At 35.2% G+C, this 15,212-nt stretch overlaps 1 protein-coding gene across 10 annotated transcripts in view; it reads right to left on the reverse strand.

Annotated features, from left to right (window-relative positions):
- ERBIN (erbb2 interacting protein) overlaps positions 1-15,212 on the reverse strand; it is a 109,797-nt gene that overhangs the window by 53,080 nt on the left and 41,505 nt on the right. For all 10 annotated transcript variants that reach the window (XM_024753112.1, XM_024753106.1, XM_024753108.1 and 7 more), the window contains exon 4: positions 14,084-14,201. In XM_024753112.1, the coding sequence (XP_024608880.1) occupies positions 14,084-14,201 (118 nt within the window). The remainder of the gene's footprint in view (positions 1-14,083; positions 14,202-15,212) is intronic.

Genomic DNA, 15,212 nt, shown 5'->3' on the forward strand with positions numbered 1-15,212 from the left:
ATGTGGTATTAAGGACACAAAATTCAGAACAATTAAGCATTCTTTGTTTTTTCACATAAAAAGATGCATTAATTTTAAAAAATTTTTTATTGGAGTATAGTTGATTTACAATGTTGTGTCAGTTTCTGCTGTACAGTAAAATAAGTCAGTTATACATATACATATATCTACTCCTTTTTAGATTCTTTTCCCATATAGGTCATTACAGAGTATTAAGAAGAGTTCCCTGTGCTATACAGTAGGTTCTTATTGGTTATCTATTTTTTATATAGTAGTGTGTATGAAAGAGGCATTACTTCTTAATTGCTGGGCTCCAGATTGAGCTGGTCCCTAATACATACAGGATAACAAAGCTGAAAGCAAAGCTGAAGATAGAAGAGGTAGAAAATATGTATCAGATATGCCAGTGGATATGCCTGACGCAGTTGTATACCAATACTTCTGTAAAATACAACACAAATGTGACAAGTCAAATTATGGTAGAAGTTTCTTAGCACTTAATCTTATCTCTTCAACTTATCTTATCAAAAATAGAGCAACAATAATTTGTGAACTAGCAACAAATCCATAGAGAAACTTTAAGTAGTACTGTTCTAATCTAGACTAGGAGTGCGAATTAATAACTTTTAAAAATATTCAAAAAATTCTGTGTTATAAGACTCATTCCTCCACTAACATAACATGTATATCAAAGGGGCTGACACTAAAGGATCATTTAAGGCTCTTTCAACTTCATTGATGTATGAGTCTAAGCAAGTTTACTACAGTGCCCAAGTACAGAATTTCAGATCATGAAAAATGAATGATACAAAATCATCAACTGGCAAATATTACAGTAATAACTGATCAGTCAAAACTCATCAATGGATGCTAAAATTAGTGGGTTAAAGAATGAAGAAAAACAGTATACATTTATATAGTCTCAAAGTTTCTCTCCCCAAAATACTTATTAATTTTAAGAGGGGGAAAAAGTGAAGAAATCTCATACGCACCACTTAAACTGTTTCAAAGTTAGCATCAGCAGTTAACAGCATCATCACCGGGCAACTAATCTTAAGACACACTGACAAGGGGTACAGCATCTACTGTCATGTTCCTGCCCCAAACACCCAACCTGAATTGAATCATAAGCAAACATCAAACAAATCCAAATTAAGGGAAATCCTATACACCTGGCCAGTAATCTTCAAAACTCTCCGCGTCTAAAAAGATAAAGACAAAGAAAAACTGAACAACTACCCAGGTAAGAGGAGATCAAAGAGAACTGACTGTGGTAAATATCCAAATCTACTTCACACACACACACACACACACACACACACACACACACACACACACACACAGGAAAAATCTGAGTAAGACTGGGGGGCTGTATTAATGTCAATATTATTACTGTTCTATAATAACTGCAAACATTACCATTGGGGGAAACTAGGTGACAAATACAAGAGTACCACTCTGTAATGTTTCTTAAAACTGCATGTGAATCTACAATTATCTCAATAAAAATTTCAATTTAAAAAATCTGGGCTTAATGATCCTTAAGGAAAGGTTTTATCATTGTTGTTTTATTAAAATTCAATTTCCCTAACAGTTTCAAAATGATTCTTTTTTTTTTTTTCAATTTTAATTTAAGGAACTTTTGCTGGAATTTACAGAGTTCATGTAAGGCTTCAAATCAGAAAATGTTAACATTGATGGATATCTAATGATATTAAGGAATTACTGTCAGCTGGTTCTCTTTTTTTAAGTGTGATAATAGAGAGTTTCATCTTAACATATTTATACATGAAAGAGGTTGTCTTATTTGCCTTAAAACAATAAGAGGTGGCAAAACAGGAGGTATAAATGAAACTATAACATACTGATAAATTTTGAAGCTGGTTGGTAGGCACATCAGGTTTATTGTATTATTCTCTCTACTTAGATAACAAGGTTAACAAAAAAAGGACTTTAAAACAGCTATTGTACTTAAAGGAAAAAAATGAACAAAATGGAGAGGAAAAGATTAAATGTAAGAAATAGAAACTTTACAAATGATAAATACAATATGTGAATGAAAAATCCAAAGGACAGGATTAAAAGATTAGTCACTGTAGGAGAACATGTCAGAGAGACAGGAAGACATGGCAACAGAAAACAGCCATTCTGAAACATAGAGGGGGAAAAAATATATGAAAACCCAGGGATACATGGGACAATGTAAAGCAGATTAACATATATTTACCTGTCTTTAGAAGTTTGCTTATCAGGCACCACTAAGAGTACATGCTCTGTGAGGGGAGAATCTTTGCCTCTCTTGTTCACTACTGGAATAGGACATGGCACATAGTTATCAGTATCACTAGATAACGTCCAAATTCTTTTCCAGGGTGGTAATATCAATTTTCATACTACAGTACCTATTTATATTCTTGTTGACATTTGATAATGTCTTTACTTTTTGCTAGTATAAGGGGTTGAACCTTACCAGAAATAATAGAAATATTAATTAAAACTAGATATTTTCCTGATATTTCCTAGAGATGCTGAACACATTTTCACGTGTTTAATGATTTAAATTGAAGTACAGCTGATTCACAACATTACGCAAGTTTTAGGTGTACAGTATAGTGAGTCCGTATTTTTTTACAGATTATACTCCATTAAAAGCTATTACAAGGCAATGGTTATAATTCCCTGTGCTGTACAATATATCTTTTTTTTTTTGCAGTACGCGGGCCTCTCACCACTGTGGCCTCTCCTGCTGGGGAGCACAGGCTCCGAACACGCAGGCTCAGCGGCCATGGCTCACGGGCCCAGCCGCTCTGCGGCATGTGGGATCCTCCCGGACCAGGGCACGAACCCGTGTCCCCCGTGTCGGCAGGTGGACTCTCAACCACTGCGCCACCAGGGAAGCCCTACAATATATCTTTGATGTTTATCTATTTTATATATAGTAGATCATATTTCCTAATCTCATGCCCCTATCTAGTCCCTCTCCCCTTCCTGGAGGAATCAAGCTCCTTGACTTCACACCATACTACAAAGCTACAGTAATCAAAACAGCATGGTACTGGCACAAAAACAGAAATATAGATCAAAGGAACAGGGGAGAAAGCCCAGAAATAAACCCACACACCTGTGGTCAATCAATCTACAACAAAAGAGGCAAGAATATACAATGGAGAAAAGACAGTCTCTTCAATAAGTGGTGCTGGGAAAACTAGACAACTACATGTAAAAGAATAAAATTAGAACATTCTCTAACACCATACACAAAAACAAAATCCAAATGAATTAAAGACCTAAATGTAAGACCAGATGGTATAACAATCCTAGAGGAAGACATAGGCAGAAGACTCTTTGACATAAATCACAGTAATATCTTTTTGAAACCATCTCCTAGAGTAATGGAACTAAAACCAAAAATGAACAAATGGGACCTAATTAAACTTAAAAAGCTTTTGCACAGCAAAGGAAACCATAAACAAAACAAAAAAGACAACCCACAGAATGGGAGAAAATATTTGCAAACAATACTACCAACATGGGATTAATCTCCAAAATATATAAACAGCTCATACAGCTCAATATTAAAAAAAAACAAACAATCCAATCAAAAAATGGGCAGAAGATCTAAACAGACATTTCTCCAAAGAAGACATACAGATGGCCAAAAGGCACATGAAAAGACTCAACATCGCTAATTATTAGAGAAATGCAAATCAAAACTACAATGAGGTATCACCTCACATGGGTCAGAATGGCCATCATGAAAAAGTCTACATAAAAATGCTGGAGAGGGTGTGGAGAAAAAGGAACCCTCCTCCACTGTTGGTGGGAATGTAAATTGGTACAGCTACTATGGAGAGCAGCACAGAGGTTCCTTAAAAAACTAAAAACGGAGCTACCATATGAGCCTGCAATCCCACTCTTGGGCATATATCCAGAGAAAACTATAATTCAAAAGGATACATGCACCCCAGTGTTCACTGCAGCACTATCTGCAATAGCCAAGACATGGAAGCAACCTAAATGTCCATTGACAGAGGAATGGATAACAATGCGGTATATATATACAATAGAATATTACTCAGCCATAGAAAAGAATGAAATAAGGCCATCTGCAGCAACATGGATGGACCTAGAGATTATCATACTAAATGAAGACAGATAGAGACAAATATCATATGATATCGCTTATATGTGGAATCTTTAAGAAAAAGAAAGATAAAATGAACTTATATACAAAACAGAAATAGTTTTGTAAAGCTACAAGGGAAAAAATCTGAAAAAGAATATGTATATACATACACACACACACACACACACACACACACACTTACACATAAACACATACACAAATGTATATGCATAACTGAATCACTTTGCTGTACAACTGAAACTAACACAACACTGTAAATCAACTATACTTGAACTTAAAAAATCTTTTAAAAAAGGGACTTCCCTGGTGGTCCAGTGGTTAAGACTCTGCGCTTCCACCGCAGGGGGCATGGGTTTGATCCCTGGTCAGAGAACTAAAATTGAGCTAAGATCCTGCATGCCGCATGTCACAGAAAACAAAAAACAAAAAACTCTAGCTCCATCCACATTGCTGCAAATGTCAGAATGTCATTCCTTTTTACGGCTGATTAATATTTCATCATGCACACACACACACGTATAAAACATGTCTTCTCTATCCATCTGCTGATAGACGCTCGCATTGCTTCCTACTGATCATTTTTATTTCTTCTTCTTTGAATTCTCTGTTCACTACACATTTTTTATTGGATTCTTTTAATTATTGATTGTAAGCATTCTTTAGAAATACTAGTATATCAAATGTTTTCTCACAGCCTGTCATGAATTTTTACTTTATATTTTGTCATGTAGAAATTTCACTCCTTTACTGCTGTGCTTTTAATATTTGAATAAAACATCTTTTCTACTCCGAAGTCGTAAAAATATTTTTCTACATTTTCTAATAATTGTAATTTTTGTTTTTCATATTACTTAATCTGCAATTTATTTTAGTATATACTGTGAAGTAAGGCTCTTTGTTTTTACTATTTCCCATATAAAAACACTGTGCCAACACTTATGAAATATTTGTTTTCCTTATTCCACTGATTTGTAGAGGCATTTCTGTGTGTCATATTCCATTTGTAGAGGAATTTTTGTGTGTCATATTCCATGGTTATGTTTCTGGACAGTCTTTTCTGTTACCCTCTTCTACTGATCTGTTCCATAGTTTTATGTCTTCCTGTTTAGATCATCCTGCACTTTTCTTTTTTTTTTTTTTTTTTTTGCGGTACGCGGGCCTCTCACTGTTGTGGTCTCTCCCATTGCGGAGCACAGGTTCCGGACACACAGGCTCAGCGGCCATGGCTCACGGGCCCAGCCGCTCCGCGGCATGTGGGATCTTCCCGGACCGGGGCACGAACCCGTGTCCCCTGCATCAGCAGGCAGACTCTCAACCACTGTGCCACCAGGGAAGCCCATACTGCACATTTTCTGTTAAGTTTATTTCTAGGTATATATGATAGATGGATTACATTAATGACCACTCACTACTCCCTATTACCACTCTCTGAATGTGATGTACCAGCTCCTCCCAACAAAATGCGAAGTATAATTTCCCTAATCCTGATTCTGGGCTCAGCCATCTGTTTTGGTTTGGCCACTAAAATGTTAACACAATTGATGAAATCAAGGGTTTAAAAAAGCCCTGCCTAATTTCCACTAGATCTCAGGTTCCCCTAACTGTCCTATGAGGACATGCCTGGGATGCCTGGGATAGCCTGAGAGAGGATGAGATCTACAGCAGAGCTACTCCTGTCATCCCAGCAGAGAATTTCCAACATTTTAATTTAGACAGTCTTTATCTATTTCTGTTATTAAAGTTTTATTACCCTTATAAGTTGAGTCAAGTACTTTCCTCCCTTTCTAATCTCTAGAATAGATTTTATAAATTAAGGATTATCCCATTCCATGAAGGTTTGGTCCAACTTTTCCCTAAAATTAGGTCTAACAGTTTTTCTGACCACTAATTTGATTTAGTATTTTCAGTTTTCTATTTCTTCTTGAGTTGATTTTGGAAATTTTTCATTTCATGTAAGTTTTAAACTTTAGTGGCTTTATAGCATTCATTTTCTTTTGAGTGAAAAGTCAGTTTTAAATAAAATTATGGTAATAGGGATGTGAGAGATGTTGCTTTTTGGAGGGAATGAGGGATAAGAATTTTCTTAATGCTGAAATAAAAACTTGACAACCCTATTACAAGTCCCCAAAATGGAACAACTGATCTACAAAGCATTCCTTTACCTGCACATTTAATACTTCAAATATATATTTTAGGGCATTTATACAATGAATTACTTAATAGTATCTGTATGCTTCTTATATTACTGCTAATAGGTCTTATTTATTAGGCTGACTCAATTCTCTATTCTAAACACATGTAACTACTTAGTATACTGTACTTTTGTACAACTCGTTAAATTTGACTTACCCACTAATAATAACATTGATTTTTTTACACTAATTTTTCTTCTTTCTTTTCTCTCATTTATTTACACACAAAATATTTAGTGTTACTGAATCCTATAAATTTAGGAGTTAAATTCTTATCAGTTCTTCAACTAACAAATAATTTGCCTCAAGTGATAATTCTACTGAGGATACATTAAAATAACTCTCCTAGGTGGCAGGCCCTAAGGAATATCTGGTAGCAGCAGGGCGCCCATGGTAGATGTGGGAGACACTGAAGAATAGGGCAAAAAAAGGAAGGAGGCTTCAATAATTATGAAAAAGGTGTAATGAACTTTAAAAGAATCACTATATTTAATTTCAAATGACATGTATTTCATTTCTCTTGAGTAAACACCAAGGAATGGAATCACCAAGTTCATTATATGTCTATTGATGTGTTGAATAACACTGATTTATTTTCAACTATCAAACTTGAATGCCCAGAATGAGTCCCACTTGGTTGTGGTGAATAATTCTTATCATATACTTAAAAAAAAAAAATCCACATCTAGAGGAAAGGTGGGAGGAGGACATTCTACACTGTCCTCTTTAGAGCCTGACTTCATTTTCATACTCAGCTTTACATATCATTTCATTGGTTTTTATTAAAGTCTATAATGTATCTTGAAATAGTCTACGTAAATGACATTATTCCAAGAACTGTAATATTTTTAGTACATGATAAAGTCTGTCTAAGGAGAAAAAGACCAAAGACTACAGTATGTTCTACTGACCTAAAATTTTATATGGAGAAAGATAATTTTAAGAGTTCTAGGACTTCCCTGGTGGCACAGTGGTTAAGAATCTGCCTGCCAATACAGGGGACATGGGTTCGAGCCCTGGTCTGGGAAGATCCCACATGCCGCGCAGCAACCAAGCCTGTGCACCACAACTACTGAGCCTGAGCTCTAGAGCCTGAGAACCACAATTACTGAGCCCGTGTGCCACAACTACTGAAGCCTGCGCGCCTGGAGCCCGTGTTCTGCAACAAGAGAAGCCACCGCAGGTGAGAAGCCTGGGCACCGCAACGAAGAGTAGCCCCCACTCGCCACAACCAGAGAAAAGCCCACGCGCAGCAACGAAGACCCGACACAGCCATAAATAAATAAATAAATAAATTTATTTAAAAAAAAAAAAAGTTCTATGTTAGACTTCTGCAATTTAAATTTTTAATGGACAGTAATGCTTATAACATCTTCCACAAATACATATACTTCATATTTTTCAAATTTTAAAGTACTTTATTTCATAGCATGTGGTTTATAAAAATTAACCAATCAGTATCTATGAAATAGTAACTCTAATTTCAGATACATCGTAGTAATTTTTTCCTAAGCAAGTAGTTTTGAAGTACTCACTGGTTTCCTGCTTTTACAAATTGCTAGCAATGTATTCACTGTGATTTCAGTTCTTACCATATATATGTTCAGGTTCCAAATCTGTATCTCCGGTTCCCCCCTCTCTCCTTAACTCCAAATAAGAATTTTCAAATGCCCTTTAGGTACTGTTAGGTACCTTAAATAAAACATGTCTTGAACTGAAATTATTTATTCTCTATATTATTCAGCAAATATGCACCCATGCTATGGACTGTAGATACTGAGACATAGTTCCTTTTCTTGAAAGCGAAAATGTAGCAAGAAAAACAAATATTTTCATTCTATTGGCTTCCTTCCTTCCTCAGTAGTGTTCCTTCTCAGTATCTTCTGCACCTTTCTCTCCTTCCTCCAGATCTCTTAATGTTGGGTTGCCACCAGGGCTCATTCTTTAGTCCTCTTTCAGATTCATGGCCTTGTTGACTGTATCTAATCTCAGGCTCTATATACCATCTACATGCTGGCAATTCTCAAATATGTATGGCTAGCACATTTCCCTTTCGACTGAACTCCAAACCCCTCTGAACATCTGTATATCTTATTTTAAATGTAACATGTCCAAAAATGAGCCCCTGATTTTTTTCCACTAAAAATTATGAGTCCCAGAGATGTCCCCATCTCAGCTGGCAGCACTCTATCCTTCCACATGCACAGACCAATACCACTGAGATCATTCTTGACTCTTATCTCACATCCCACATCCAAACCATCATGAAATCTTGTTGACTCAACCTTCAAACGTATCTAGAGTCTGTCTACATCTCACTACTTCCACCACTATCACTAGAGGCGACTGAAATAGCACCTAAACTGGTTACTTTTCACCCTTATACCATACTGTTTCTACACATAACCAGAGTAAACCTTTAAAATGCAAGTCATTTCATGCTCTGAATGACCTGACTCAAACTCTTCCAAATGATTCCATTTCACTGAGAGTAAATGTCAAAGTACGTACAAATGCCTACCAGGATCTACATTATCTGCTGCTCCATATCCCTACCTTTCTGACCTCTATTCCTATCACTCTCCCATCTTGCTCACTATATTTTAGCTACCATAGCCTTCTGTTTCTCATACATGCTATGGAGACTCACACCTTATAAACTTTACGCTGGCTGTTTCTTCTTTCTGGTACATTCTTACCTTAGAAATCTACATGGCTAACTTCCTCACTTCCTCAAGCCACTTTCTCAATGAGGCCTACCCTCAATGCTTGTAGGCTTGTCTCCAAAGAGAACTCTTTTTATCCTTGTACATAAAGTATGCAGAACCTGAATTTCATCATGAGTTACTTCTTAATTCTCTAACAATTTCAGCTACCTGTTCCTTTTTCATTCCCCCTTAACTTCAATAGTGTTCCTTCTTTGTCATATAGTCTTTTATAAGAATTTGACTCTTGCTAAAGCTCAGTAAAACGAAGATACTATAAAACATGGCTATCCTCATATTAATCTATTTTGGTTACAGAAGAATTCTCCCTATATTGCTGAGAAAGAGAAAATACCCCTGAAATCTAGGAACTGGTCTTGTACTATCAGCTAGTCCTTATCTTACTACGAACAAGCTGCATTCAAAAGGAGGCCTTGGCATTTTCCTGTTGAACTAAGCAATTTCATTGAATACCAATATTAGACAAGGCCATTCTTTAACCATGACAGATCAAGACAAAAGCAAATTTGTAATCATGTCTTGACAAAGATAAAGTATGAACCTTGTCCAAGCCACCCCTTATCCTAATGAGTGACAGTTGCTTTTTTACTGATTATAGTTTTAGCCTTGCTCTAATCTGCCCTCCCTATAGATGAGATTTATTAATATTCTCAATCACAGAATTACTCCTACTTCTTGATGGCATTCCATCCATAGCAAACCCTCATATTCTTAAACCTTCTTCCAATCACCAAGTACAAGCCCAAATCCTATAATAAGTCTTTTAGCACCCCCTGAGACTCCCCTTCCACCCCCATGGCTCAATCACATGTAATCCTGGTGATCTCTGTTTGGAGGGCATCAACACTCCTCCAATGCCCTAAATGTACAATATAAGTTAATAGTGGCTCCTTACTTAGTGGTTTATGTATTTTAAAGGCTAAGGTAATTAAATAGTACAGAATGTAACACTGAGTTCCAGTCAAAACAGGCTAAAGGAGGAACTGCAAACTGAGATGATTATATTGGCTAGGGGATAACAGGTGTATGGTTTGGATCAGTTATAACACAGTGAATGGTAAGGCCTATGGCAAGGCACAGTGACTGCACACCCCACTTATAGTCTTCATTAACAACACACTTAGCAGTGACCAGTGATCACCAGCCTACATTTTTTAAGTTCCATGTCAGTTTAACACATGGTTTTTCTTCTTTCATTATCTTAAATAAGCTGATTTATTAAAACAGCTGAACTTAACCATTAACTATTAAGCAAATTAGCAATTTTAGAAATTTTAAAACAGAGAAAAACAGTGACTTCCCCAGCAATCTGTAATTTCCCTTGTAATCAATATAACTTCTTTGAACTTAAAGTGAAGAGGCTTTTCCAACATTTTGTCCCCAATCATCAGATTTTCTCAGGTTCAAGGAACTGCTTTCTGTACTGACCCACAAACTTTCAACCCATTTTTTCTGGACTTTTGGACTCGATTTTTTAAAAAGGCCTAATTAACCTCTCTAGCATTCCCATATCAGACAGAAAGATCTGAGCTACTCTTTCTGGTTTCTTTGCCTTACAATTCCTAGCTTTTAATCAGTGTGCTTATATAGAGAATTAACAACTAGATAGCCTTCATTTCTTTTTTCTCTCCTCTCCATCAGCTTTCTCTATCAACCCCTTTGGCAAATTGTTTTAATCATCATCCCCTACTGGTCTTCTCAAGAAGACAGGCCGTTTGAACACCACAGTTGATAATTTCTCTAACACCAGTTGCTATCTACAATGGCTTGGAATAGCAGCTTGGTGAGCTTTTCATTTCTTTAAAAAGCTAACAACAAATCAAAACTTTAGACATGAAAGGAAAGAGCAAATTAAGACTCATAAATTAACACTCTAGCTTTATCATAGAATATAAATGATAAAAAAAGAATTCCATACAAAATGAAGACAAATATTAATACCTCAAATTTATATACATCCTATACATAGACTAGTCCGCAATTTGGTCACCAGTCTCACGAGGCAAGACAGGAAGTGGTAATATTGATAATATTATGTATAGTCTAACCGAGAATGAGATTAATTCCCCAATATAACAACAGGGCAAATAAACAGAGAAGCATCGATTAGAGTACAATTCTTCTTTTTCTTAAATAAATGTTTTAATCACTAATCACATGTTACTTGCCAGTTGAAAAACACTGGAAGAAATATGTGAAAGATCAGAAACTAAGAAAATGTGAAAGTAAAAATCCTAAAACAAGTGCTTTTAAATAAATACAGCTTGCTGAAACACTAATGAAGTATGCCACAATGTTTCCTGCCTCCTTCCAAGCAGGGCATGTAGATAATAAATATGAAAACAGCATTTGGTATATTAAGATATACTAGAATATTATTAGATTGAACTGATAAAAACACCTAAAAGGAAAAAATAGTAGAGCTTGGATACAAGATTAAAGCATCTTATGCAAGATTTAACATGATGAGATGTAGTAATAGAGAAAAAATTTAGGGACACTTCAATTTTCTCATTCAGAATATAAGATGAAACTCCCATCCTTCTCTAATACAGTGGTCATCTTAACACTAAATGTAATTTTAATACTTCCAAAATCTGATAAACACTACTTTCAGTTAGTGTGCTATCCTTTCTTTTAAGCAAGTTGTTAATCAAATACGCAACTAGCAAAACTCAAATTTCTCATAACCAACCACATCAACTATAATATGCATGCTATTTTCTTGTTTTCAGTAATGTAGCTGGAGTTCCCTGGTTGCCTAGAGGTTAGAATTCTAGGCTTTCACTGCTGTGGCCTGGGTTGAATCTCTGGTCAGGGAACTGAGACCCCACAAGCCACAAGGCACAGCCAATAAATAAATAAATAACAGACTTGTATAAACATACACTTTAGGGTTACATATTACAAGTTAATTAAAATAATCTCAACTCTCTAAAAGTAAAGTGGGTTAATTACATCAGTTGTAATGATGACTATCAGATTAAGAATTAGGAATACAAGAATTTTTATCAGTCAAGGTAATGGTTCTGACATTATCATAGTTTCTTGTCTCTCCTCACTAGCTTTTTTCACCATCAATGAAATGTGGTTGCATTCAGACATCAGTTTAAGACTAAAAAGAGAAAAAAAAAAAAAACAAGGAAACAAGTAAAAGGCAAGGGACTGATTTTGCCGTTTAAAAAACAGATGAGATCACACAGAAAGAGAAGAATAGATAAATCAACTTAATTTTCAATGAAAATAAATTGTAAGGTTTTGTTGGCAACAATTATTAAAGCCATTCTCTTCCAGGGCAGAATATTTAAGTGCTTATCCTAAATCTTTTGGTCACATAGAAATTATCTCCAACTCCTCAAAAACACAAGCTGACACAGTTGTACAAAGCAGGTTTTCAATATAAGCAAGAAGGAACTGCTGAAACTAGAATGAAAAAAAAGAGAAACACTACAGTTCAATAGGTTGTCTTAACTCAAACACATTATTCTTCAAGAAGTTTCATGAAAGTCTAAGATATTAATTTAATGATGCTGCAGGGCCATAACTGCACCATTCTCAATTTAGAGTAATAAGTCTGGAGTGAGTGCATTTTCAGGAGGATATATGTAAGCGTGTTCATTATTGAGCCAAGTAATAGTTTCATATCATGAAGACTAGTTACGTGGGTTACTAGCCTTTCCCAGGTGCATAGCGTTTTATCAATAACACCCAGATTATTTCAGGTCTCTTTCCTTACACCTTAACATCTCTCATTCTAAAAGACCAAAAAGTAGAAAAGATACCCCTTTGGAGTGGAAGGTTACACTTGATGACTTCTAATGTCACAACAGTTCCGAAGTTCTATAACGCTACTTAACTGTCAGCATATGCAGAGCACAATGTAATGGATCAAGTTCATTTACTTTGGAATTTATCAAGCAATACTTGCCAATCTATTAAGCACAAGGAATGGAAAGAAATTTCAAACTGCCCTTAAAGAGAAGTTTCAAGCTGAGGAAATTTATTTAACCTAAAATAAAATCATGAGAAGAAAACTCACACAAATTAAAAACCAAATGACCCGAACTCCACAAAAATGACAATGTCACAAAAACATGGGCAAAGTGTTCTTGGTTTTGAAAGATCAAAGAGACACAACTGAATGCTATATGTGATCTTTAACTTGAAGGTGGGGGTAGGGTGAGCAAATAGCTAAAAAGGGCATTATTAGGCAACAGGGAAAATGTGACGTCAAATTTCTTGAGCGTGATAATGATATTGTGGTTATGTATAAGGATTTCCTTGCTCTTGGGAAATGCTTATTCCAATATTATTCCAATATATTGGAATATATGCTCATTCTAAAATTTTCAAGTGTCTACTTCTCTCTCCCTCCAAGGTAAGCACTTAACATTTTGGAATATATCTTCCATACTTTCTTCAACGTTTATCAAACTAAACAAACAAAACCAAGACTGTGTGCCCAGGAGAACAGTGACCATGTCCTTTTACTTTTCATCGTTAATTGTAATCCAACTCCTGATAAAGTATTTGGCACAGAGTGGTCTCTCAATAAATATTTGTTGATGTTCAATTCATTTATGTTGCACAACTTTTTTTTTTTAACCTTTACCACTACACTGTGAATATTTTATGTCAGTATTGATGGAGCTACATTACACTCCACTCTTATGGATGCATCAAATTATGTAATCAACAACAGACATTACAGTTAGTTGTTACTAGTTTCTCACCATCACAAACAGGGCTGTAAATATATATAAAAAAATAGATATAAGGGTATATAAATATGTACATGCATTTACCCACAGCATTTTAATTAAACAGTCATTTAAAATTGTTTATACTTACTCTCTGCCTTTAAATTATCATAGATCATTTATATATATATGAAAGTTAATTATGGTAGTACATTACAATCTGACTTTTTAATTCTTTTTATTTGCTAAAACACAATAGAAATTTTAATAATATAACATGTTCCCAAGTACAGAAAGTTAGGGGGAAAAAAATCTTACCATTCTTGCTGACATCCAGTTCCCTGAGATTAATGAGATTTGCAATAGATGCTGGTAATGTTGTTAAATCATTATCTGGCAAACTCAGTTTGTGTAGAGACTGACAGTTAAAAAGTTGCTGTTGAAACAAGGTAGAGAAGTATTTTGATTATTCCTTAAGTTTCCTTAAATATTTCAATTATTAACCTTTACACAAACAAATATTATTAATATCATTAAAACTGAATGAGTTATACCTACACAAATACCAGGGAAGATCTCTTATTATTTTATGCTATTATGGATCTGAACACAATTGGACTACTCAGAATGATTTATATCCTCACACTTCTGCCCTGGGTGAAATGCACTTAGTGAAAATAAGTATATGGTGTATTTTCTGCTAAGGTCATAAAAAATAAGTGGCTGTTAAATATGGTAAACTTTGGATCTTGTATTCCAAGCATCCTTATTCCAAAATGAAAGTTTATATAAATTAAATTCAAATATGTACAGCTGATTTTAAATGACTTAAAATATAGAATTCTGATTTGGGAGCACAAATAAATAAGGGAGCAAATATACTGTTATGCTAAAATCACAATAATGAAATGTGATCAAAATATATTTAACCAAAAGCAGTAAGTAAATGGGCTACTTCTAAGCCCCATACCAAAAAACTGTACAGAGCATAGAGGATTTTTAGGGCACTGAAAATACTCTGTTTGACAGCATAATGATGAATACGTGTCGTTATATATTTGTCCAAACCCACAGAATGCACAACACCAAGAGCAAATCATAATGTAAACTATGAACTTTGGGTGATTATGATTTTTCAACATAGGTTCATCGGTTGTAACTACTCTGGTGGTTTAACCACTCTGGTGGGGGATGCTGATAAGGGTGGAGGCCATCCATGTGTGGGGACAGGCTATGTATTTGGGAAATCTCTGTACCTTCCTCTTAATTTTGCTGTGAATCTAGAATTATTCCAAAAAAGAAGAGTCTTTAGAAAAAAACAAAACTATGCACAGGATGGCACTGAATAAGTCCTATTTAAGAAGAGCATTCTTCCAAAAATGGAAAATTGCTAGGCATGATAAGTGATTCAGTTATTTTCACTATCATAGCAAGCCTCTCTTTTCAA

Source organism: Neophocaena asiaeorientalis, unplaced genomic scaffold (assembly GCF_003031525.2).
Source record: "Neophocaena asiaeorientalis asiaeorientalis breed wild unplaced genomic scaffold, Neophocaena_asiaeorientalis_V1.1 scaffold399, whole genome shotgun sequence".
NCBI classification, from domain to species: Eukaryota; Metazoa; Chordata; class Mammalia; order Artiodactyla; family Phocoenidae; genus Neophocaena; species Neophocaena asiaeorientalis.